Raw genomic sequence first — 24,609 nt, forward strand, 5'->3', positions numbered from 1 at the left:
AGTGCTCTCCACAGATTAACATGGTTTGGGGGTGGGGGACAGGTTCCCCAGAACAATGAAGATGACAGTAGAATTCCATTTAGAAAAATAATCCAAAATTCCCCAGAACTAACCAGGATACCTAATGTGGGGAAACCAAACCCACTACAACAGATGCATGCTGGAAACCCTTAAATAAAGGAGTGCTATGACTACTGACAGGATAAATTGGTGTTTTCACCCTCCTCTTCCTGCTCAGTTGCCATTTTTCTATTACCTACTTTATCCCCTTTTTGTATGGCTACTCTAGTGGCATTCTTTTCTGCAGTTACATCATGCTCAGAGCATCACTATCTCCTTTTCATCTCTTCACTCACCCCAAGATGACATCACCTTCACAGCACAAACCCCCTAAGTAGGAAGCCGATTTTAAGTATTCTCTTCCCTGCCTTCAAAAACCAGCACAATCCAGGCCAGTGTTAATAATATAAATTTCATCTCCTTTTTAGAAAGGAGCAGCACTTTACCTCTCCAGTACTTGTGGCCATCCGATGGCAAGGGAGAACAAACCTTGGAAGTGTCCCAGAGCCAATGTGTCTCTTTTTCACCTTAAGATAGCTTTTTAATTCACTCATATATGGATAGATAAACTACTCATATATGGATAGATACAGATTCTGAAAACCTGATTTTTTTTGTAATTTAACTTATTTTTAAAGTAAGTCCCATACTGACAGAAGGAACAAATGTGTGTCACCCAATCAATTCTAGGTAGGCAAACTTCAGAAAATCACCCACCTCATAGCATATTCTTTGGCCACTCTTCAGTTCTTTGTTCACCCTCCCAAACTACGTGACTGGATGAGATTTATGTCAGCCTCAAGTGTTGTAACTGGCACCTCTGTTAGGCTTCAAGACTTCTGCATTTACTATCTTGGAACCTATAAAATTCCCTTTGTCCTGCAGGAACGCTCCAGAGTGAATTCTACTGAACAGCACTGAGTTTATGTATTAAACAAATGACAACTCCCTGCAAGTGAATTGGAATTTTAAGGGTCCAGGACTGTATTGCCAATCACAGTAGTATTTAAACACTGCAGTATAAAAAACAGGCTAAGTAAAGATTAGATAAAAGAGACCAGGAATTGTTACCATCCTTTAGCTATAATAAAGCTTTACAGAAGCTGATAAGAACAGTTATTAAGTATCTGAAAAGGGGCTGGCACAAAAAGCCCCTAACACTTTACCGGGCCTTTGCCTTCACTCAGAGGGATAAAGAAAGAATCAGCAGTCTTTTGGGTTGTTTACTTTACTGCTGACCATCCTACCCCAGTGGTCTGCTTTTGCAACATTTATTTTACCATTACAGATATTTCTAATTTTTTAGCCATATTGTGTCATCTAGTGACCAGAGGCTTTATGGGCTTGATCACCATCACCCCCTGGGTGTATCAACATCTATTTCATACAGGTCCTCAAAAGAGCCAAAATGTTTCTTCTGGCTCTTCACTCCCACCTATCAATTTTTCAGTTCCTCAGAACTAATACCATCGTCATTTGTGATTTATGAAAAATAAGCATTGGGCAAACACAGAGCCAGCTGATTTAGATCTTTCATTTTCATTCGTACGAGAACATTTTAATATATTTCAGGATTTAGCGAAGCAATGGCGGCAAGATAAGTCAGACTCAACTCCTTTTCTCAGGCTCTGTTACCACACAGTGTCCAAGTGAGGTGCAGCATAGGTCTTTTCAATTATTGTGATCCTTCTGGGCTGACAAGCCACTTCAATTCCAATGAGGTCTTTAAGATTTTGTTTCAATTATGTGCAACTGTGCCCACCTAGCAAAAAAGTAGGTACAGGAAATAGGATTTCTTTTCCAAGCTAATGAGTCACTGTATGGCAGTAATTCAGTTATCTTGCTTTGCCAAATAACTTAATTATTTAATAATTTCCACTGTATTTTATCCTCTTAAGAAAAATGTGACCCACCCCCACCCCCTGCCCTCAAGGAATTTTTGCTATTCTCTATTTTTAAAGAATTGTTCTCTGATATGAATAAGGAACAAGCAGATAAACAAACTGTTTTGTCCCGGTGTTAAAATAAATGAGTGCACTGGAGGGGAAAAAAGTTGCTGCAGCTCAAATATAATCCTGAGGGAATATTTGTTTGCATCTAGACCCAGCTAAAATGGAATGTCACCATACATAAATAGGGTAATCCGATTAGTTACTGCCTTAACCACTGTATTTTAAAATAACTAACTCATGTAGCCAAAATTTTTTATTTGGTCAAATAGCCGAAAGCGTATTAATCCCTTAACAAAGGGAAGTCAAGAGTTCTTGGCACGCATCCTGTATCCAGCATTCCCATGTAAGGGGTTAAGTCTGCAAAATCATGATGGTTCTTAACATTTTTGATTGAACTACACAGCAGGTGATTTCACATTAGTGGCTGCTACACGTCATGGCACCAATTTACTGCCATTAAGAGTTTATGTTTTATGTAGATTCACTACAGGACTACACAGTTTTACTGCCTTTCCTATACATGGGCTCTGGAGCAAGGAACTGACTAGGTTACCACATTAGTCTACAAGTTCCACAGCCCAGAAAGATGCAGTGCAGGCAGCAGTGTCACTCATTGTCAGAAGAATTTCTATTATAGTGCCATGCTACCACTACATCAATTTCAGTAGACAAAGCATCAGAAGCTTGTTAAGCATGTCTGAATCTTTCTGAAAAAGCAGCTCTTTGAGATAAATCTCTCATGCTTGTTCTCTGTGCAAACCTGAGTTTCAGGAAAGTTTAATGAAAACCCATGGTGTCATTTCTGATACAAGAGCACATACCATTGATGAACAATGCTTCCGTTTTTTCTTCCATCCAGGGTGAGGGTTGAGAGAAGGTGAGGAGAGTGAAAAGTAGGAAATGAAGAGAACTTTACAGAGTCTCCAGCTCTCTGTGTGGTCATTACTGCATGGTGATATGTTTTGACACTATATTATTTCCCTTACCAGTAAACATGCTCTGAACTATCAAATGTCAGATATAGGCAGGTGCATATCTGTGTATGCACCCAACAGATTTTTAAAAAAATTCAAGTAATATGCAGTCTTACTGTAAGAATGTTATTTGAATATGCAATATGAAAAAGACATTAAATCCAAAAAAATTACAATAATGTAGTAAAGTTGAAATCTTAAGCAGAATAAGTCAGGAAATCTAGTTAAGGTTCCCACAGTTTTTTATAACGATGTCAGATATTGTGCATATATAGCATGGCATTAAAACTAATCCCAGATACCATAATACAACATACTTTCTGTGCCTCAGCCTCCTCATCAAATGGGGATAATGATATGGACCTCCTTTGTAAATTGTTTTGAGACCTTCAAATGAAAAAGTGCTGTAAGAGCTTTGTACTGTATATCTGAGACCAAAATTACAACTGCTGAATTACAAGTACTGTGAGAATAATTTAAACTTTAAATTCTCAAATTTAACATGTATTATAAATACCAAGAGATACAGTCCAGTGGCTAAAGCATGACACTAGGATCCATGAATTCAATGTTCTAATCCTGGCTCCAATACTGATTTACACAGCAACAAGTCACAACACCTGTGTGTTTCAGTTTCCCCATGCTTCAAGTGAGGATATCTACTTCAGAGGTGCTGTGAAAATTAGCTGGTTAATGAAGTGACAGTATACTGTTAGGCATTGGGTGGCGGAAGGTAAGGAAAAGGGAAACACTATACTCATGTTTCAGAGTAGCATGTTTTCATGGTGTGTGTGTGTGTGTGTGTGTGTGTGTGTGTGTGTGTGTGTGTGTGTGTGTGTGTGTGTGTGTGTGTGTGTGTGTGTGTGTTCCCTATCTCCTCACTATATGTTCCATTCAATGCATCTGATGAAGTGGGCTGTAGCCCACAAAAGCATATGCCCAAATAAATTTGTTGGTCTCTACGGTGCCACAAGTATGACTGTTCTTTTTGACTATTCTCATGGTACAGTGTAACCTATTAAATATGCAAGAGAAAAAAAAGTTCATTTGATATTATGTAGTCAAGTGCTATGGCTTTTACAATTTGGCACATGGATCATATTGACCAAACAAGACTATTTAATAAAACAACAAGTGTTATTTTATTTGAGTAGAAATATACAATAAAAATTTTGCATTGGCTACATTTTGCATTGGCTACATTTAAAATCCCATTAGTTAAAAATTAATCTACACAAAATCTACACAACATATGGTAAAATCCAGGTAATGAAACATTTACAGTCAATATAATACACAAAGAAATAAAAATCACATGTGTAAGGAATCCAGGCAGACCCTGAAAAAGGCGGAAAAAACCTCACCCTTTCTTAAAATTTACAATAATCTAAACACAACACAGAAACACAGAATACATCTAATAAAGTGGTACTTTATGTAATACAAGAGTTTGGAGTTTTATTCAGGACTGTATCAGATGATCTGAATATATGGGACATCATGAGACACTGATCATATCTTCACAATTCATTCGCTGCTTAGAAATTAAAGTAACAATAATCCACTGTTGAGGGCTGAAAAGGGGGAGTTCAGTTGGTTTGACAACCATTTTGTGTGACTAAGATCAAGTGCAACATCAGTTCTATATGAGAACTGAAACCTTCCCTATTTGAGGAACCCTATCCTCCTCTGACAGGGGGATGGGTTTGATCTAACTTGTCCATATCTAAAATACTATAGTCCATGCATAATAGCACACCCACTGAAAGTGCCACTCCAAAAGCCATTTTAAAAGTGACACTGCAGAATCCAAGTGACTGGCTAAGGACATGGTGTTGATATAGGAATCACCTCTTTGGGAGATGCTATTAACAGGAATGCTGTCAAAGAACAGTTGTTCTATACTGCTAGTACAGGTTCTCTTTCAGCACTTGTGGTTGATCGGTATTTCGATTTTAAGAGACCTACAATATTAATTCCATGCCTCACAGAACAGAGATTTTTAGAAATTAATACTACACAGAGCTACTCCTGGTGACATGTATTAAGAGTTGATTTTGGAGAGATTTATACTAGAAACTCAAAAGGAGTTTTTCTGATACCTGCAAATCAGGTTTCTGCAACAAAGCATTTAATAGCATGGTCCAATAGGTTTTCCTTTGCTACTCAAACATGCTAGGCAGAGACCAATTCCTGGATGCAAGATTTTTTCTCCCCACAAAACTGAACTCCCTCTATATACATTTTATTCAGATGAATTCTTCCTTAGCTTTTAAAAAGGCACTTAGGAAAAAAGGTCAATTGAACAACAAACAACAGTTCAGTAGAACGTGAATTTTTAGAAAACCCTAAACTTATTATCTGTATCAACACAGAAGGGCATAGGAGAGTTCCAGATTGTCAAATGCTTGGTCATAGAAATGCAGTTTACAGGTAGTCTTTCTGCTCCTGCTCATATGACAATCTGGACCAGTGGGGTCCAACTAGTTCCTAGATCAGGAGGCTAGGGTCTTTACAAAGAGAGTGCTCAGCACCCACGTGCCAAGGGCGACGTCCTTCTGTCTGCCTATGAGAGAAAGAAGATTTAAGTCGAAGCCTGTTGCAGTATGTCATGAAGGACAGCAAGATGGAGCATCACAATTGCAACACCATGAATGAAGACAACATTTGAGACTTCAGTGATATTTTTGGCTTGTCTGCAAAGTGCAGCAGGGCAGGGAAAGCAGTCTGGGAGGCCAGCAATTGGTCACTCTGCCTTACAGATCCCAACAGCAGCTGGTAACCTGCTGGTCCAAAGTTTTGAACAAGTAGGAAATGATTAGTGCTTCTGGTACTTGTTGAAGGATATGCAGGCTGACAGATGTGTGAATAAAACCTAGAAGTCCTTCTGGACAATGAATGACCCTTCCTGTCACTAACACCTTGGGCAAGTCTTAACTTCATGCCTCAGTTTCCACATCTATAAAATGGGGATAATACTTTGTTACCTCACAGTTGTATAAATAAGGATCAATTCCTGGTATTAAAGTTTTCCAAGGTCCCTTTTAAACACTTCTAGAGATCCAATCAACCACATACTTCCAAATGTGTATTCCAAAGCCACTGAGCACACTAAAAATTTCTCTCAAGAAGGTTATGCTCACACCACTACAAAAGCTGCACAAAACACTCTTATAAAAAGGGTTCAGAATACTGAGGAATTGTGGCTATTCAAGAAGTAGAGGTGGCAACAATTCACTATTAAATCTGGCCTGCCTCAAAATAATTCAACAACTGATTTTTAACTGTTTTGTGGCTAACACTGTTGCACTGTCCAGTAGAGGCCAGTATGGATGGGGAGAAAGTATTACCAAAAAAAAGATTACAAGGGAGAGCAAGGGTTTAGATTTGCCCCAGCCATACCAGCTGTCACACCTTTAACCATTCTGGGTAACACTAAGTTCTTGAAAGCTAGATTCAGGAGACAGAAAGTTTAATAGGGTAGGCCAGCCTTAACGGAAAACTAAAATAGACATTATCTATCTAAACTGAAACAAAACAACAATGGAATGAAATACAAATTGCTAGTGCAGAAAGAACTACACGGCAGACTTCTTAGCTGATTTAAAAAATATGAAATGAATATGTTGTTTATTTACAAATATCCTGTCTTATTTTGATATATTAACAAGACCGCTAGAGAACACCTTTGTAATGGCCACCTGTGAAGTATTAAATTGTCCCAACTTTGTTCTAGTCAACAACCTAAATATTACGGATGCAGGCCATAATAAATGCAAATATTGTTTAAATAATGTTATGGTTATCATAAACTTTCAAAGCCAGGAAATGCACTGTTAGGGCCAGGATTCTGTCTTGAACTCAAAACTGCTGTGAGATTAAAGAGAATTTTTAAAAAGTATGAGTCAAGGACAGAGTATTAACCTTCATTTTGAATATCCTGGCTTCTTGTTAGTATTTCAAAACTTAAACAGTCTGTTTACTTTCTTAGTTTAAAACAAAAAAATCCACAATATAAACTAATGAAAGATAAAATGCTATTTATAATAGATGAGTAGAGCTTGAGTTAGTCTTTCAGGGAAAACTTACTATATACAAAAAACCATGCATACAGCTTGTGTGTTCCATCTGGATTAAAACAGATTTGTTAATGTTTTCAGAAGGCATATTATTTAACTGATAGGTCATCAACCTATTGTGTGTTTTTAAGGCACTTCATATACATGTGTAAAAGCAGTTAGACTATAGTAAGTAGAAAACAGGTCTAAACTAAAATCATCCATTCATTTGGACTTGTACAATTTAAAAACACAACTAAATAAATTTTAAGTACTATTTCTGACATCTGCATTCCATGGCAAGTTTCAACTTATAGTATCTTTTTTTGGGTAGATAGACCCCAGAATCAAAAGGAAAATGAGTTGGCTTTGTTTGAAATTGTAGCTTATCTACAATTTATACTTCCACTAAAATTTGCTGCAGCATCTGAGAACATCCTACCAATAAACCGCATTCAAGAATTAATTCTCCTTTCACGCACACTTACCATTAGGACAAAAGAGAAATAAGTGCATCCAGAAATTTGCTCCGATCTTCCATTTTCAGTTCAATTACTAAAATAATGAAAGATTTATTAGTACAGGAGACAACTGCAGATATACCAAGTCTCAGACTCTGGGATTATATACTAGTATTTTTAATTAAATTATTTCTCTTGTTTTTTTGAGGTCTGGGTAATACAGTAGATCTGAGCAAATTCAGAATTCCAGATTCTCATCCTTTAAATATGGTCTCTATTTCTAATTCTGTGGGCTTGATAGATTCTAGATTTACATCAGACAATGCAGAGCAAATACCCACATCCTAATTTTCAAAAGTTTAAATTTTGCCTTCTTTGCAAAAACACATACAAACCTTCCCAGAATACTACTCCTTTTTGTGTTGGCTAAAAAAAGGAGGTGAGACATCTCTCTTTTTGTGCTGACATCTCTTTCAAATACCAAACGTATTTCAAAACAAATGTTAATGCAGATAAGCCTACATCATAAACTAGCACATAACTATAACTGTTTATGGTTACATTTGAGAGCTCCAAGTCAATTCAGGTAAAAAATTGTCATTCCAGGCAAAATATATTTCAACTTTTCTCAATAATAATTAAGAGGTTTGCACACTTACAGCTAGCAGTCTTTATACTTTCAGTACACCAAAATGCCAATTCAAGAAGTGCTATGGTACTAAAATCTGGATTGTGTTATATTGCAGCCTGCTTGTGAAGCATACCACATATCATCATCTAGGTATATATTAAAGTTACAAGAACTGCCACTTTGTAGAATGACTGAGATCTTTTAGGGAATCTCCTGTCTGAAACAGTAGAAACACTGACCCCTAAAGGATTTGCCTGTCAAATGCAGTTAGATGGATGTGAAAAGATAAAAAGTTACTTACTAGACATGTCGAAGTGGTTATGTAAAGTCCTAGAATTTGTGCTTTCTGCAGCTTTTTCAAATGCTCTCCCAAAAAAGCTTTTAAAAAACCAAACCCACACATTAGGAATATCACCTCTTTAATTAGCAGTAGGTTATTCATTTTTCTAACACTCCAAATGTTACAAAGACAAAACATCCTTCCCTTTCCACCCTATTCTTCCTGGACAATGCACATTATATCCTACAAGCATGCAGTCACAACAGTCCAGAGTGCATGGGATCCAATTAGTCACTGTGGCGAAATACCCGCTTTGTCTCCCAGGAAGCAGATTAAAATTTTAAATTAGGGGAAAACTTCAAAAGTAGTCAAGATTAAAACTCCTGCCGTATGAATATAACAACTCCTCCCATGCAAACCCTTAGCTTTAGCAGGATTTAATCTTATTGACTATGACAGTAATTTTTAAAAAGGATCCGCAAATGGCCCAGTGATTGAGCAGCCTGAATATAATTTGCAAGCACACTGAAAAATGTCAGGACCTACACAAAAAGTATAGCCACAAAAAAAGTCCACTACTTTTATTTTTTAGCAGTGTGACAAATAACAACAACATAAGAATGGCCATACTGGGTCAGATAAAAGGTCCAACTAGTTGAGTTATCCTGTCTTCCAACAGTGGCCAGTGCCAGGTGCCCCAGAGGGAATGAACAGAACAGGTAATCATCATGTGAGCTATCCCCTGTTGCCCATTCTCAGCTTCTGGCAAACAGAGGCTAGGAATACCATCCCTGTCCATTCTGGCTAATAGCCATTGATAGACCTATCCTCCATGAATTTATCTAGTTCTTTTTAAAAACCTGTTATAGTCTTGGCCTTCACAACACCTTCTGGCAAAGAGGTCCACAGGTTGACTCTGTGTTGTGTGAAGAAGTACTTCCTTTTTTGTTTGTTTTAAACCTGCTGTCTATTAATTTCATTTGGCAATCCCTAGTTCTTGTGTTATGAGAAGGAGTAAACACCACTTGACTTTCTCCAAATCAGTCACGATTTTATATCTCTCTCACATCCCCCCTTAGTCGTCTCTTTTCCAAGCTGAAAAGTCCCAGTCTTATTAATCTCTCCATATATGGAAGCTGTTCCATACCCCTAATCATTTTTGCTGCCCTTTTCTGTACCTTTTCGAATTTCACTATAATCTTTCTTGAGATGGGGCGACCACATCTGCACGCAGTATTCAAGATGTGGGTGTACCATGGATTTATATAGAGGCAACATGATATTTCCTGTCTTATCTATCCTTTTAATGATTCCCAACATTCCGTTGACTTTTTTGACTGCCACTGCACATTGAGTGGATGTTTTCAGAGAACTATCCACAATGACTCCAAGATCTCTTTCTTGAGTGGTAACAGCTAATTTAGACCTCATCACTTTATATGGATAGTTGTGATTATTATATTTAAACATTACTGAAAGGATATTTATTGTTCGAAAGGCAAATGAACAAACCAAATCAGAAAAAAAAAAAAAGAGGAAGAGGAATTGGGGAAATGTGTGCCTATATTTCATATCCATAGCAAGAGCTGAGGTAAGTGAGATAATATCTTTTATTGGATTAACGTCTGTTGGTGAGACATGTTTTTCAGCTACAGAGAGCTCTTCCTCAGGTCTGTGAAAGGTACTTCACTGTTACAGCTAAATTCCCATAGCAAAATACTTAAGATGTGTACAATTGATCATTAAAACTAACATTGGGATCAAAACATTTGGTGTTAAAATATATCTTAGATAGGTTTATATCAGGAAAGAGGCTAAGCTTACTGATGTCATTTAGAAAGGATACTAAACAAAAAACACTCACTTCTTTTTGTCAGAGCTTTCTGTCTCTGGAGGAATTCCCACCATGATCACTGTACCCTGTTCAACATCCATCGGCGCTGCTACTATCAGTGGCAGCAGCTTACAGCGCTTGTTTTTTGTCTGGAAGACAGAAAGTCCCTCGGTTAGATAACGAGCTCAAAGATGATACAATCAACCTTCAGTTCTCCATGCAAAGTAAAATGTGTGCTCTGCATAAGTGAAAAATTTTGCACAAAGTTAATTTTCTATAAAATAATACAAGACACACTAAGCTTGAAAAGTAAGTTTGACTCCACTAAACACATTCCCTTCCTCATTAGCATGGTATTCCTTCACCCTTCCACAGGTCTGCAGTAGTAGAGAGCTCCTGGGAAAGTTATCTGATCTGTATTTATCAAAGATAAAACTGCCACTTTTATCAGGTTAGCACTTTGACAACCTTACTCTCTTTAATTAAGCTCTTCAAAGTCAGTGAGTGATTTAAGGATTTTGGCTATTTTGTAGGAATATCTATTGCACTAAATCAAGTGTTCGGTGTGGCATAAATCCCTAGACATAATTCTTTGGCAGCTAACTTTGAGATTGCCATCCTGTTGCTCTGATAACTCTGGGCATAACAGTCACCTTGGTTGAGAGCTAGGGATCTAAAGAAATTAGGAAGACAACCCCTTAGGAAAAAAGCTTTGACTAAAGCTCCAATCCTGCAACTAGCTCCATAGAGGAGTAGGCCCGCATGGAACTCATTGGAGGGTAGGGATCTTAGTCTAATTTTCAGAAGAGAAGTAACATATAAACATAGTGAAGATTGCGCACGATAATGTTATTTGTACAGTAGGAGAATGTTCACTAACTGGGTGATATGTTAATCTAATACTAAGCCCTGTGTTTTATCTGAATTGAGTACTACTTTTATATAGTTTAAGAGATAACCATTTTAATAAATACTGCTTAAAATTCAATTTGGTTTGTTGTGAAAAGAAGCTTACTATTTTAAATATACGTTAACAAAAATAAATTAAAATGTTTCAGGTGTTTAGATAACTTAATCCTGCATTTTCAGTGTTTTCAGTGTTACAAACTTAAGCTAATTTCTCTGCCACAGTAAGTTTGTTAAAAAAAGGTATAACAATTTTAAATGTAATGACTATGATCTCCCTCTATTGTTGGATGTCAGCATCTCAGATGAAAAATCTCACTAGTGTTAAACAGGTCTGCAGACTGGAATCTTTCACACTGCATCATCTGTACATTGGTGCATTCAGTTAGCTGAAAAAGTAACTTGTATATTTTAATACTTGATCTGGTGATCCTTCTCTTAAATAATCCACAGAAGAATTATAACTATGAATTCAGAGCAAGAGTTAGCCAGTTGTAAGCCTTTGATTTACTTACAGAGCAAACAAAAGACTTGAGTAAATATTTACTGAGCAGGCACAGAGACACTGGTTTGGAGAACAGTTTCACATCTGGAGTGCCCTGGGAAAAGAAAAGTTAATTCAATTATATCTAAACAAGAGATAGTAACATCCTCAGCTCATCTTTAGGATGAATGGCAGTTTAAAAACAAAAAACTAAAACTAGAACTCATGACACTCTAGAACAGGGATCAGCAACCTTTCAGAAGTGGTGTGCCGAGTCTTCATTTATTCACTCTGATGTAAGCTTTCGTGTGCCAGTAATACATTTTAACGTTTTTAGAAGGTCTCTTTCTATAAGTCTATAATACATAACTAAACTATTGTTGTATGTAAAGTAAATAAGGCTTTTAAAATGTTTAAGAAGCTTCATTTAAAATTAAATTAAAATACAGAGTCCCCCCCCCCCCCCCGCCTGGTGGCCAGGACCTGGGCAGTGAGTGCCACTGAAAATCAGCTCGTGTGCCACCTTCAGCACACGTGCCATAGGTTGCCTACCCCTGCTCTAGAAACATTAACAAAAAATTGTTTCTACTTAAAAAGCGCTTTTCATTTGAATATAAAATAACCCTAAGGAACCTTGCCTTAATTTTTACAAGGCAAAACTCCAGAGGGATTGATCGCTTTGCTGACTTGAATATCAAGATAGTACCATGACAAGACTGATTCTTAAAATGGGGAAAAGTCAGGGGAGAAGGGGTGTCAATATAGGCTTATTCGAAATCAGTGCAATATAGAAAGCTAAGCTCTTCCAAGCTTTCTGATCAAGCTTTCATATCTACTTGACATGCCAGTGGCGACAGTTACAGTACAAGAAGTCAAATGAGGAACAAGTACATAATTCTGACCTCCATTAGATAGCAATAAAGAAAAGGCCCCTGAGAGATTACAAGATTGGTGCAAATACAGCTGGCTACAGTCTGCTGAGTGGCACGAAGTTGTTTTTTGGCTAGTTCCAGCCCTTGATGCAGTTTGTCCAGGTTACTCCTATAGTGGAACAGAGAGAAGAGAAATATTTTCACATAAAAAGAAAATTCTTGTTAAATGGAGTTATTTCTAAATACTAATCATAAGGATATTTCCTTTGAATCTTCTGAGAGAAGCATTTTCATCAACTTAACATGGTTTTCATAACTAATGATTAAGAAAAATTGTGAGAGGAGAGAAAACATATGCACAATACCTGGAAAGACTATCCAAAGCCTTGATAAAATTATCAGCTCCAGGTTCATCTTTCTCTATATTCTCCATTAGAGAAGCTGTTGCATAGACAATGTCACTTGCTAAGAACTTGTTCTTAAAACCAAAGTGAATGCTGAAGGTCTGTACTCTTAAGTTTTTCATTCTGTAAGAGCGGACCAAATCAATGGAGAGAAGTTATGACAAACTTCTTATAATCTATGAGATTATATTAAAATTTATTGCCATCCATTAAGAAGTTTGAAATTAGAAGCACAAGGGTAAATCTCTCATAAACTTTTCTGACTAGTCTTATTCCTATCTAGCATTATTGTTATGCCTTTTTAAACAAGTTGTGACATCCTCTTTAAACTGCTAGTAAACTACTAAACTGCATGTTAATAGTTAGAGCACAGCACTAGGAGTCAGACGTTCTGGGTTTATACCTGATGCGGTAGCATCAGGAAGTCTCTCAAAGCCTGATTCTGAGAGATGCTGAGCTTCATATATATAACAGAAATTTAATTAACAGAAATAGGATTTTACCCAAATTTGCTGGCAGATTCTTCAATCATTTCCTGCAGGTTCTCCTTTAAGGAAATGTCCATGGAATTAAACTTTTGTTTCACCTGCTTCAAAGGCAAACTATAAAATGAGAAAAAGTCATTTTTTAAACATGCAGTTAAACATGTCTTCATCTAATGGAAAGGAGATTGCCCTATAAGTGAATGCATTCAACAGCTCTTCATATTCATCTGCCCAAAACACTGAATAGTGGATGTGCAAGAGTCACTTCATATATCTACTGTCCAATAAAAGCACATATCTTAAAACTAATGAGTACAGTAGTATCAGCAGAGCAGAAGTAATGCAGTGGAAGGGCAATCCACCCTGTGCCCATAACAACATTTCCATATTTAACATAAGCGCCCACCTCAAAATTCTAATCTTTACTGTTATATCCTGAATATTTTTCATATGCTTCCTTATTGAAAAGTACAATGTAGTGTTCCCTTTTCCCGACGAATCTTTATAACTCACCCCATGTCAGCAAAAAACTCCTGAAGCCTCTTCTGCCCTTGTACAGACCAAAGTTTGAGACTGGCAGAAGTATAACAAGTGTTACAGAGGCTTTCAAATAGGGACCAATGTTGATAAAGAGCCAGGCGCAGACTGAGGACATTAACAGGAATTAGGGAAAAATAGTGATTTAGAGCATATATATTTATATATTTACAAACTAGTAATGAACTTAATTGTTTATTATTCTCTCCCCACACATACTATTTAAATCTACATTAACTACACCTCACTGGAATAAAAATTTCCAGATGTGCATAAGAACATCATCACAGTGAGGACTAACTGGTGTAGCTGTCATTTCCCTCCCCCGCTCTATTTTTCCAGGGTTTGCATTTGTACTCCAGTTCCATAGTTCTGGAAGGTTAGACTGTGTTGCTGGAGTTATGCTCAAATATTGGAACAGGGATTCACCTGCAATAAGTATCTGTTTCTTCCAATTCAATTCCTAACTCATAGGGAACCTTAATAAGATTCCTTTTCCTAGATTAGGCCTTCAGTCTGTCAAATCAGGGCGGTTGTTTTTAACCCTTAATATTTATAGATCAGACATAAGGATACTCATACTCAAACGCTATTCTCATGCAATCAATAGAAAGGGAGTTCTCTTCATCTTCATTGCGGTGGTTATGCCGGGACACATGACGTTGTAAAGTTCCAATATCAGTCACATATTTCATTCTTTAAAGGAAAAAAAAATAGTAATTTTTCTTTCCCTTGGTATTTGTAGCATTGTTGATTACAAAATTCTCTCTTATTACTTAAACCTTGGCTAGCTAGCTTCACAAAAATGAAATCTTATTATGAAAAGACAAAAGATTTTTTCTTTTTTTTAAAATTGGCACTGCTTAGTGATCAGCTCCACCCCCCAAAAAACTTGGTAGTATACAAAGTAAATCAAAACGAATGTACACCTCTACCCTGATATAACGTTGTCCTTGGGAGCCAAAAAAATCTTACTGCATTATATCGAACTTGCTTTGATCCACCGGAGCACGCAGCACCACCCTCCTGGAGCGCTGCTTTACCACATTATATCTGAATTCATGTTATATCGGGTCGTGTTATATCAGGGTAGAAGTGTATTTATTGCAATATAACACATACAAAAATGAAAGTAGTTATTAAATTTACTCTCAACCTCACAAAATAGAGATGAATGCAGGTAGGTGTAGGGAGAGCAGAATACACAAACTGAAATCTATCATACATTTCAAAATTTTGTACAATGCAAGATACAGAAACTCAGTAGCTATCGGGAGATAAATCTATGTCTGAAAAATAGGAAAAAATGATGAATTAGAGAAAAATGTTTCAAGCTTTTAAAAAGTGAAACAAGTAAGAGAATTTTCAAAACTATAGACTATACTGGGATTTTTCTTTAATGAAGCTACTGTAAAAACAGACATCTTTAAATTAGCCACAGTTAAGCACTGCTTTTCTATGGAATATTAGCAGCGATCATTTTATAAAATGAATAATCTTGAAGAAAATAAAGTTGATTAGAAATGTTTTCTATTGTTTGAATGTTTTTTTCAATTAAAAATACAATTTGTTTGAATAATACGTACACCACATTCACTCACTAATACAATAGCTTGACTCATGTTGCCGAGTACATTAACATGCAGATTCCCTGATGCATATTAGCTATTAAATAAAAATGGATGAACAGCTTGCTTACTGTGTGATTTTATCTTGAACCCACTGGTCCGTAAGCCCAACAATAGCCCACCTAAAAAAAATGGGGGGAGGGGAAAAAAAAAGTCAGGTAGGAAAAGACTATAAATACATGAAAGAACAGACATCTACAACATTTAGAAGAGGACTGTGCGCAGCAGGTATACAAACACTTCTGAACTAAATTAAATTAATCACAGAACATGTTCACATGGGAAAGTAGCTGTATTTTTACTTGACAAGATACTTTACATACATAGCCACAGAAATAATTTCAGTGGTCCCACATAGTAAATTTTTGAAATACCACAGCTCGGTTTGTAGTGGAAGTACCTTTCCCCAAGCCTAAGACATAATTTTTCTCCAACATAAAATTAAAAAGTCATGCACACACATTGGATACAAATACTATTGAGGATTTTTGTAGATTTTACTATGGAATTAGCTGGTACTATTACTATAAATAATGAACGTTGACACCACAACTGGACTACATACCACAACATGTCATTCAAGTCTTTAGACATTATCCATGCCAAGTCAAACATCACCATGGCAGACTACAAGAGAAAAGAGGACTGATGAATTGCCATATCAAACTTCACAATTAGGAGAAAAAAAAAAAATAGCAGAACACTTTTGAAAAAATCTCTCATGCACCAGCTTAGTAGCAGAGCTTCTGCAGGACAGACAGGTTCTAATCTGAATTCTAGTCTCTTACTCCCTAAACTGGGAAAAGGACAAAAGTGCCTTTTATGACTCAATTATCCTTCTCTGTTTACATATAAATTGCATTTAACAACAAGATTTAAAATAATTTGATAGATAATATGCTAATTCTGAGAAGAAACAGCTCAGTAATCTAAACTTTGGGTTTGAAATACCTGCTTTCCTTGAAAATAGAGGAATAAAACCAAGCAAGGTCATATCAACTCTTATTTCTCTTTCTAAAAAATAAATTGAGTTCCATGCATGTGTGGGTAGATCAGATTAGACCTTTTAAAAAAAAAAAAAAAGGTGGCCCTGTATGTATTTTTTATAAACATTAAAGATCCCATACAACAGAAAGCTTATTATTAGGGATTTGACCTGTTGTCAGCCAAAATTTCTCCTTCTCTATTGTAGGGCATGCTATGCATCAGTTTGGTTGCACTTCACTGCTGTACATATAATTTGTGAAGTACTTTGGGATGCAATTTTTGTATTTTAACATTAAGACTGTTATGTGGTAAGGTGACACTCATTAGAGGTGCAAAGATGGGAATTCATGGAAACCCACTATTGGCAAGTTGTGGCACTGATGGCTGTGCCACAGAGTTTCTGGTTTACATCTCTGAATGCTAAAGGGTACTTCAGAAATCCCAGAACTCAGAATTGATTAATAGAGACATAGATAGGAGAATATACCATAGAGGCTATTTGTTACACCTTGCAGTAAACCAATGAAACATAATGCAATAACAACTTAATACAGTATAAATAAGTCAAAGAATTTTCTATAACATATTGGAAATACTGTATTCCTATTGCAGGAGGACACTTTCTTTGTGGTAGTTAAGCGTTTACAGCAAGCAGCACTTCATACTTACCGAGGTCCCATGGTATTCATATTGCTCATAATCAAAGAGAATTTCTCGTCTAAAAGGGGGAAAAAAGTGTTTGCTTAAGTAGCAAGATTTGCTTCAAGTTCCTTATATAAGGAAGTAAAAAAGTAAAGTAGCAATTACACTGTTTTAAAATTAGTATATTGCAAATATGAAATCCAACCCGGGGCTAAACCAAACTTTTTTTTGGTAAAGGAGTTATGCTTTAGTAATGCTGAAATTTATGAGACTGCAATGTAGCTTCTATTTTAAAAGGGATCTTATCAAATTATATCATCAACATTTTTCCCTGATTAGCAACCTATACAATCCCATTGAAACATAGGATTGCACAGGGAGCAACTCAGGGCAGGATGTGGTCATATGATAGATGACATAAAGGGTACATACAATGCAAATTTACAAATTATTAATATAATAAACTTACAACTATACTACAAAATAGCAAGATTACTTGCTAGATATGACTTACACAATTTTTACCTTCCAATTTCTGAATGAAATGTGAACTGCAGCATTATTGCAGGTCTAGCAGTAAAGAATAGACTTTTGTGGTCTCAATGTGAAGATTACTATCAAAAGGGGAGAGAAAAAAAGGTATAAGAAACATCAGGAGTACGAACACCTACCTACGTGCCTCCCACTCTCTCCTCTGTCTTCTTTTCATTGTTCTCTCCATAATATCCTGCAGACAGGTTTAGATACCAAAACATAAGATGGTCAAAACATAAGATGGTCAAATAACAGAATTGCTCAAAAGGTAAGTGCCAATCCAGTCAGTTTAGGCCCACAACTTATAGGCTTTGTCAAAATAAACATTTAGTAAACATAATAGGATAAGTATTTTCAAAACATTTCTACAGTAACAAGATTAAAGAAATGGCACCTTTCTATAGTGTTATTTATATTATAATTTTGTAAGCTGGAAGGTTTTAAATAATATTTTGAAAACTGGCTGGCATTTAGAATTACAGGACCGATCCCTCAAGGTGCCAAGAGCCTTCACCTTTTCACATTACCCAATATATTGTCTGATCAAGAGTTTGTGCCCTGGCCATAAAGGTGGTCAAAGACAGAACACCTATTGTGCAACTAAGAGTAAAGCATGTGTGTTGAGTTTTGAGCTCACTATAAGATTTTAAAAAGCCAAACCACCTCCTCCCACACTAAGGGATGAGGTAGTCTGAGGTTTTGTTTTTTAAACTTTTCTTAGGGCATTATACAAGGGCAAAATTAAGAATAGTTTATCCAATCTATGAATTTCTATATATTCAAACGTTCAGATTCTTGAGAATTTAACATTAACTCTAAATTTTTTGTTTAACTATGAGGTTTTTTATCCTTAAATTGATATATACTCTCAACCTGAACTTCACATTAAAGTTTTTTGTCTGGAGATATGCTAGAGTATCCTTTCAACTTGGTTTATTCGTTAAACTTGCGTCTAGGCCTTTTGATCTTCTAATGCAGCACTGGCTTTTGTTTAGGCTTCATTTGCCCCTAAAGCCCAAATGGTGTTGTCATATTTGCTGAACTACATCAGGATATGCATATGGATTTTCCTCCCTTTTCACAACAAAGCTGTAAGAAACACACCTCTTCAAATCGTTTGCGCTTCCCTGAAGGCTCTGATCTATCACTTTCATTCCCAGAGTCATCTTCATCCTCCTCTTCATCTCTGAAGATATCATCATAGGCAGGAATTTCAAAGTCATCATCCTGCTTAACCAACAGCTTAATCTAACAACAACAACAAAAGTGTATTTTAAATAAAATAGCTCATTTTAACAACTGAAATAATTGTTCAACCCACAAATGTACATCACTTGTTCCTTTTAGTACAACGGACTAATCCAGTCACTCTTGCTTTGATCTACTCATACTAGAGCATCAAAATGTCACTCTGTTAGAATCCATATACACGGGCTAGAACAATGGCACTGTATCCATATGACTTAAGATAAATATGTTTATTCTTCTGTATCAACACAAGGTAAGTGTAGCACTATAAAACAAACTGGAATTATAATGACTTTCAATGTAAAAACAAAGCACATCTTTTAAGGAACATTACCAAGTAATTTTAGACTATAAACAAAATGTCAGTATTCTTCATTTAATATGATGTCACTAGTTACTGAGATATTAATTCTACATTCTAAAAGAAGTCAACCTAACAGTAACATGTTCTCTTCAATGGTATAGAACTTACATTCATCTCTGTGAAACTCGTAACAGCTACCACAGGCACCTTTTATTGGGCGAAAGCAGATTTTCCCCCTTTTGACCATACAAACTACTACTGCAAGTTAGTAATAATTTGTTTTCTGCTTTCCTGTTAGCACTGTGGAAGTTACCTATGTTGAAAGGAATAGAAGAGTGGTAGATCACCTAGCTCAGTACAGGATATTGCATATTCTGTTGAACAGCTTGATTTACCTGTGTCTCATTGTAAACATTCACTACATTGATAGGCCTGTGGGTGTCACAGATAAAGAAAAATGTATCTTCCTCAGGCTGCAGGATCTCCAGGAGGTCAACATTGGCACCACAGTTTATAAGAACAAAATATTGGAACTGCGGAAGAAAAACAATATATCGTACCTAACTTAGCGGATAGTTTGTTTTCCAAACTAACAAACTCCCCAAACAAAGCAAGCTTTGCAAACTATTCTGTCTACAAAGCATTTTCTCTTGTACCAATTTCCATTAGACTTCGAATCTACAACACCTCAGGGAAAACAAACAAGTTTTGCATACAAGGAAAATGTGTTGGGGTTTGGGGTGTGGAGACTGCTAAGAGAGTTAATAATCTAACATTTCATAGTTGAAGATGGGTTTAAATTTAGTTTATATAGATCAAAAGTGAAATTAGTTTACTCGTGTTGTCTTGACCCACCTCATAAAACCACCACACTAGGATGCATTTGGCAGTTCTCTTTAGAATTGATCCATATCTAAAATAGCAGACGTATTTGCTAAATCAGAATTATGGCACATTAGCAGAACAAAGTGTGGGAACTTGCCACGCATTTGTCCCTCGTACATCTAACTTGATCCAATGTTATTTGGGCAATCACTTAAATCTCAGCCTAAAACTTAGATCTGAGGAAAACGTGTATTTAAAAATTACAACTATATAGTAGAATCATATAGAACGCTCTATGCACTATGTTTTTTTTTTTACCTGATCTTTATGTTCAAGAAATGCAGTTTCAAGTTCTTGCCACCCAGATACCGGGACTAGTGTATATTGTACGTGATCACATTGAAACAAAGCCTAGAAAGAAAGAAAGAGGCTTTAACAGATGAGGAAGAACATCAGCAACTACTGTAACTCTGGCTCATCCAAGTCCTCCTACTGCTCTTTAGAGGTACATCAAAAGCATCCCAAACTACATTTCTATAGAAATATTTAGGCATGAATTATCAAGTCTCAGTATCATGTTAGGAAAAAATTATTAGTAAAAAAGTTAGGAAAATAAAAAATTACATTTGAAAATGAACTAATTTTATAAAAATTTCTCTGTCACTTTTCTTTCTACATAGTGCTGTATATATCTTTTAAATGTGCCCCTCCCCCCTTCTGTTGTGGTACATAAATTATAATTAACAAACTTACTTGGAGTATTTTACAAGCACATAATGCATCTACATCTGAAGCAACAAGAAGAAGAACACGCTGAAAAAAATTGAAGACAGTATTAATATATTAATTAGCGCATATGGCTTGCTATTGTATAGAAATGTAGGCATACTAGGTCATTTGCAAAAGCATCATTTTCCACCAGCAAAATTTAAAATCTTTCAATGCAACAAACAATACAAAAGAAATAAAGTAAGGATGAGAGCCTCATATTACCATTATCTATATAAAGGTACTCAATTAGACAAGTGAAGAGTAATTTTTAAAAGAGGAATCTATCACTGATGTCCCTTATCTGATAATTGTTTCACATGGTACGTTTCATATTAATGTCTCCAAAGACAGATTTATTTCTGCTTAATCTAGCCTGTTAGCATAGAATCACTCAACAGAATGCAGAGAGTAAACAAACCTGTGCAAACATCATCTTGTCTTATTTGATAGTATTGGGTTGCTCAGTAAAGGCTTATCTAGCAATGAGCTCTATGCAGGCAAATCTATGCACACAGCCACTTTAAATCAATGGGGGTCTGTCTGGACAGAGATCATTGCAGCATTGGGAACTAAATCAGGATTGTTTTTGAAGGAACCCTAACAACTTGAAGAATCCCATTATCCATGTGAAAACATTGCTCCTTCAATTACAATTAACATTTAAGACCAGTTAGAGAAGTGAAGACATTTCCCACAACACTTAGTTTTCTTGTGTTTAGCCAATTTCCCCAATTCCCAGAATAGTCACTTAAAGTAGGTTCTATCAGAAAAATAATTTTTTTAAAAACTAATTTTTAAATTTTCAAGCTAACACTGTCCCTTTAAATTTCAGAGCAACACAAAAGGGTTTAAGTTACATCACACAGGCCTTGTCTCTGCTAAAAACTTGTCATAGCCTGAATCCATGTCCAGGATCTCTTCCTGTTAACCATTTCAGGAAACATGGGTATGCTGGCCTATGTGGCAAGGGCATAATTTTTGAAAGCTAAAAACTATTCAATCCTAGAACAGTTTTTATCCATAGTTAAAGTAATGTATATATAATCCACACATAGGTGTAAGCAATCCTAGTTTTCAGTAAGATCTTGAATAGAGTGTCATCACTTGGGAAAATTTGTAGCATAAACAGAGCTTGACACAATATTCAAGGTGAGCATGGTTTAGTTCAAACATCACCACTGTTCTTTTAAGTGTTGGCCACAATGAACTTTTTCTTAAGTTCTTCCAAAGTTGGACAATCACTAGCACAGCTTCATTGGTGGGAAAACTAACGTAGGCTGCCCAGTAATGTTTTCACCTCTTTATCATCTAGACGTACCCTGACCACAGTTTGAAAAACTGATACTAAAAAGGCTGGAAGCCCATCTACATTAACCTTATCATCATGGAAGGCTGACTGCAAAATAAAGGCCAACAGAGATGGAATACAGAATTACTGTATGTAGCAACTAATGCTACAGTGATTTTCAAAGAAGTTTAGCAACATCATGTTTTTGCAAGAAAGATTTAACCAGTAGCTCTAAACTCATAAGAAAAAGGTCTCCACTGTGAAAAGGCTTGCCAGTTTCTAGTTGGAATCCTTGTTTTATCACAGACAGTAGCTTTGCCATCTGATTTATCGACTCTTTGACAAAGTTCAATAAATCTGTTTTTCTGTATCTTAAAATCTGTATCTCAAAATGTAAAGATTAACATGTCAACATTTTCAGCATTCACTAGTCTGAAATTATGTTAAGCATTTATCAGACGCTGGTAATCTTATGACCATTGTAAATTAATTTTATTACAAGATTATTCTTTAAACTTTTTGCAAACTAAGTGTATCTTTCAAATAAGTAATTTCTAACCCTAATTTAATGCAACATGATATTCTGCAACAAAATGGACAACCCTCAACAGTGCTTAGTGCACATGAACTAGTTAGTGTCATTTTATTGCACTGAAGATCTCTCAGTGCAATCAGACTTTGGAAATGTCTACACTACAAAATTATGTGAACCTAATTTAGGTTGGCATACAGCCACTGCAGTTATAAAATTGCTTGTGTGTGCGCACACTTGGCTTCTTGTATCGGCGGTGGACATCCTTACCAGGAGCGTTTGTATTGATTGTGCTGTCAGTGTGGGACACCATGGGACGGCTCCTGAAAGTCATAACTGTCGATGTAAGCAATGCAATGACACTGTATTGATCTAATTACATCAACTGTGACTGTTGATGTAACACTCAGGGAGGTGGTACTATGACATCGGCATAGAGAAGCACTTATCAGTGGGTGCTGGGAGCCAAATTTAAGCGAAGACATTTCCACAGCTAAGTCGATGCAAGGCAGCTTACATCAAGCTTATCCTGTACTGTGGCCTATGTCTTCACTGAAAACAAAGATGCATTTTTACATCAAGACAGCTAACTCAATGTAAAATCCTATTGGACACAAGGCACTGGTAGCTTTTACTTTCATATAGCTAGTTGTGTTCAATCTTATACTCCCCACCTGGCGGGTATCTCAACTAGCTAGACCCAGGTAACAGCTCCAGCTCCTTGTCTTCCGGGGATCGCTATGTCCATATCACCAACTCAAAACATCCCAGCACCTTGTCGCTGATTCTGCCACTTTTAGAGCCTCTGCTCCAGGTGCACTATAAGAAACCCAAGCAACAAAGCAAAGCACACTCTGAATTGCGATGTGCCTAGCTGGGGACTCCTATTCCACTATCCCACCGAGGGCTACGGAGCCAGATGTTCAAAGCAAACCTACCTGCTCTGTGGAGTTCGGTGTGAAGCCAGCAGCGGGCGGGGAGAGGAGCAGGGTGCTGGGCTGCGCGCTCTCCCTAGTGGGGGGTGGGGGGGGAGTCAAGCACGAAGGAAGGGGGGCGGGGCAGCGCTTACCACAGCTTGGCCATGAGGCTGAAAGCAGGGCAATGCCCAGCCCAGGAGCAGGGCTCTGCCCCCGGCTCCGTGTGGCCGCTCCCTGGGTGACACAGTCCCGCGCTGTCTAGGCCGTGCGGAGCGAGGATCCAGCCCGGCCTACGGGGACGCCGGGGCCCGCAGTGGCAAAGCGCTGTGAGGAGGAAGGCGCGAAGCTGGAGCACCAGGGAGCCGCGGGTTCCTCCACAATCTAGCCAGGCGGCCTCCCGCTTCGTGGGCGAGGGGTTAGCAGGCAGGCCCCGCTCAAGTTTCGCGTCCCCTCCAGCCCCGCTCCCCGCGCCCGGAGAACGCTCACCTGCGCCACAATCACCTCGTAGAACTCCTTGCGGAAGTCGGAGAGGAACATAGCCGGGCCGGGCCGCTACCGCCGCGCTACGGGGGGCCGAGAACGGTGGTGGGATGGCTGCAGCGCGGCGACTGCTCCGTTCTCCGCCACAGTCAAAACAGGCGCCAAATCGCGTCCTTTCCCATTGGTCTCAGCTTCCAGACCACCATCCAATAGACTCCCACTACATTGTATCTCTACAGTGCTGATTGGACTAGCTTTGCGATCATCTCAGCCCTCCACCAATCACATAGCGATTAGAGTGATCACTGAGCTGGGCGATGGACCAATCCATACGAAGTCCTCCTGGGACCGCCATTTTGTTCGGCCGTGTACAGCGCCATTTTTGTTATGGGCAAATCAGCTCCACCAGCCCCCCCCATATAAGGTATAAACAAACCATTGGCTATAAAAATATAAGTGTTTCGGGAGTGAATGGACAAATGAATTATTTAAAGAAAAACTATGTTGACGCTTGT

At 37.4% G+C, this 24,609-nt stretch overlaps 1 protein-coding gene across 4 annotated transcripts; it reads right to left on the reverse strand.

Annotated features, from left to right (window-relative positions):
* Positions 1-4,156: 4,156 nt before the first annotated feature.
* On the reverse strand, positions 4,157-24,509 carry CDC45 (cell division cycle 45). 4 transcript variants are annotated; one of them, XM_030583353.1, is made up of 19 exons: positions 24,116-24,509; positions 20,860-20,919; positions 20,425-20,517; positions 19,677-19,814; positions 18,834-18,977; positions 17,867-17,922; positions 17,223-17,271; positions 16,132-16,193; positions 15,638-15,688; positions 14,515-14,634; positions 13,915-14,046; positions 13,420-13,518; positions 12,878-13,039; positions 12,543-12,681; positions 11,672-11,755; positions 10,281-10,399; positions 8,438-8,514; positions 7,533-7,599; positions 4,157-5,552 (listed from the first exon to the last, which is right to left on the reverse strand). In XM_030583353.1, exons 1-18 carry the CDS (start codon positions 24,149-24,151, stop codon positions 7,535-7,537), a joined length of 1,686 nt encoding a protein of 561 aa, XP_030439213.1. In that variant the 5' UTR covers positions 24,152-24,509; the 3' UTR covers positions 4,157-5,552; positions 7,533-7,534. The 4 variants fall into 4 exon arrangements, with proteins under 4 accessions (XP_030439213.1, XP_030439210.1, XP_030439211.1 ...); XM_030583350.1 differs by having other exon boundaries at positions 24,101-24,509; XM_030583351.1 differs by having other exon boundaries at positions 4,157-5,769; positions 24,101-24,509.
* Between the last annotated feature and the right edge of the window lie 100 nt (positions 24,510-24,609).

The sequence above is a fragment of the Gopherus evgoodei genome, chromosome 13, assembly GCF_007399415.2.
Source record: "Gopherus evgoodei ecotype Sinaloan lineage chromosome 13, rGopEvg1_v1.p, whole genome shotgun sequence".
In the NCBI taxonomy this organism is placed as follows: domain Eukaryota; kingdom Metazoa; phylum Chordata; order Testudines; family Testudinidae; genus Gopherus; species Gopherus evgoodei.

Excerpts from the sequence above, each read along its gene's own strand:
- CDC45 (XM_030583350.1), bottom strand. The coding sequence starts at position 24,151 with ATGTTCCTCTCCGACTTCCGCAAGGAGTTCTACGAGGTGATTGTGGCG. Across the intron at positions 17,272-17,866 it reads AGAGAGTGGGAGGCACGTAG|ACGAGAAATTCTCTTTGATT; the intron begins GTAGGTGTTCGT and ends TCCCCCTTTTAG. Across the intron at positions 16,194-17,222 it reads ATGAATACCATGGGACCTCG|TCTGCCATGGTGATGTTTGA; the intron begins GTAAGTATGAAG and ends TTTCTCTTGTAG.